Here is a 1,704-nt window from a genome sequence, read left to right as displayed (position 1 = left end):
TCAACATGGGCTGTATATATTTAAAATTAATCCCCTTAAAATCAAGAGGGTTCCGCGACCCTCTGTGGATCTTTGGCGAAACATAAGTTGGGTCCCGACCCATAGGTTGGGAACCACTGATGTAAAGGGATTACAGATACAGGATGCGTCTAACTCAAACCAGTAGCCGACCTCCCGTCCTTTCCTTGTGGCTTGTGGTCTCTTGCTTCGGCGTCACCCTGCCTACGTGGGAAAAAAGCAAACAAACAAACAACATAAAAAACAATAGTTTCCCTTCTGCCAGTTGAGGCAAAACAACTTTTGGGGAGCTTTCCCCCATTCAACATCCCAATTATGAATGAAGAAACAGCCTTTCCTCATTGTGGTGTTGTGAGATATTGAATAAAACTCAGTAATTACGTCTTGCCTTGCATCATGAGGCCACAAGTGACAGCAAAGGATGTGAGGCACTACTTTGACATGTACCCTGCTCATGTTGCTGTTGACCTCTTCTGTCCACAGTGTGGCGCTAAATGCTATCAGCTCTAATGGCAGTGGCACACGTCTGTGTAAGTTTGCCAGGTTTGTTAGTGGCTAAACTGTTGAATACTTCATAGAAATATTTCATATCTATAGGCTACTCTCTAAATGTTAAACTGCTAAAAGTTTCTCAGGCACAGACGGTAAGAAAGAAAGAAAGCAAGAAAGAAAGAAAGCAAGAAAGAAAGAAAGCAAGAAAGAAAGCAAGAAAGAAAGAAAGAAAAAAGAAAGGAAGAAAGAATGGATTTGTTTTTTGTGTCTTATTGTGGTTGCTGCGCAAAGATCCTGTAGCCTACATGAGGATACAAAACACGCGCGCGCACAGAGAGAGAGAGAGAGAGAGAGAGAGAGAGAGAGAGAGAGAGAGAGAGAGAGAGAGAGAGAGAGAGAGAGACTGAACAAAGCCAGAGCAGGCAGTAGTCATTATCAAGTGAAGTTATGAAGGGTTTTTTTGCTGGTGGTAAATTGCAGTCTGTCTGACCTGTGGGCGTCACCAACTCCATGAAACTCTGGACCTCAGAGAGAGCAGTGATTAGTGGCGACCTGTCAGACGTAGTTGTATGGTGGCCGACATTGCTGACGAATTATTTTGTGACATAGCTGTAGTCTTGGAGAAATATTACTGATATCAACTCAACTACAGACTCAATTTCACATATTTTCCATTTTCTTTTCTTTCCTTTTTTTCTAAAGTGGGAGTTGTTATGACGGCAACATAAACGTTTTCGGAAAGAGTTTGTGATTTTACTGACCTTCCATTGGATGACATGGCAGACCCCCAGGAACAATCTGATATTGACCCGGATTTCGAACCTGTCTGTCGGCCCAGATCGTGCACCTGGCCGCTACAGAGACCTGACTTCACCGAGCCGGACAGCTCCAACACATCTTCGCCTGCGCACTCGCAACAGGAGCCGGGCAACTATGTTGATTACAACGGCCACCTACAACCGTTGGTGGACGACGCAGAGTTTGATGATGGTGATGGCAGGGAAGGGAAAACGATAGTGTTGTCCAGCGATTTCTTGGACAACTGTTACCACCAGCACCACCATCACGCCACACAGCAGCATCACCAGCGCGTGCTGCAGCATCATTCTAGTCCTCAACTTCCCCGCCAACATCAACATCATCAGCAGCCACAGTACACGTCGGTGTCTCCGCCAGTTAACGGATCTCCAAACT

General features: G+C 45.4%; 1 protein-coding gene across 1 annotated transcript in view; it reads left to right on the top strand.

The window, feature by feature from the left end:
* The first annotated feature begins 1,006 nt into the window (after window positions 1-1,006).
* LOC134453310 (forkhead box protein O1-like) overlaps window positions 1,007-1,704 on the top strand; it is a 36,898-nt gene continuing 36,200 nt past the window's right edge. Inside the window, exon 1 of the mRNA XM_063204187.1 lies at window positions 1,007-1,704. This exon is cut by the window's right edge and continues 209 nt beyond it. Within this exon, the coding sequence (XP_063060257.1) occupies window positions 1,287-1,704 (418 nt within the window). The 5' untranslated portion in view covers window positions 1,007-1,286.

The sequence above is a fragment of the Engraulis encrasicolus genome, chromosome 7 (genome assembly GCF_034702125.1).
Source record: "Engraulis encrasicolus isolate BLACKSEA-1 chromosome 7, IST_EnEncr_1.0, whole genome shotgun sequence".
Taxonomy (NCBI): Eukaryota; Metazoa; Chordata; class Actinopteri; order Clupeiformes; family Engraulidae; genus Engraulis; species Engraulis encrasicolus.
Note: the sequence above shows the minus strand (reverse complement) of the source record. Positions and strands in the feature narration are given on the sequence as shown.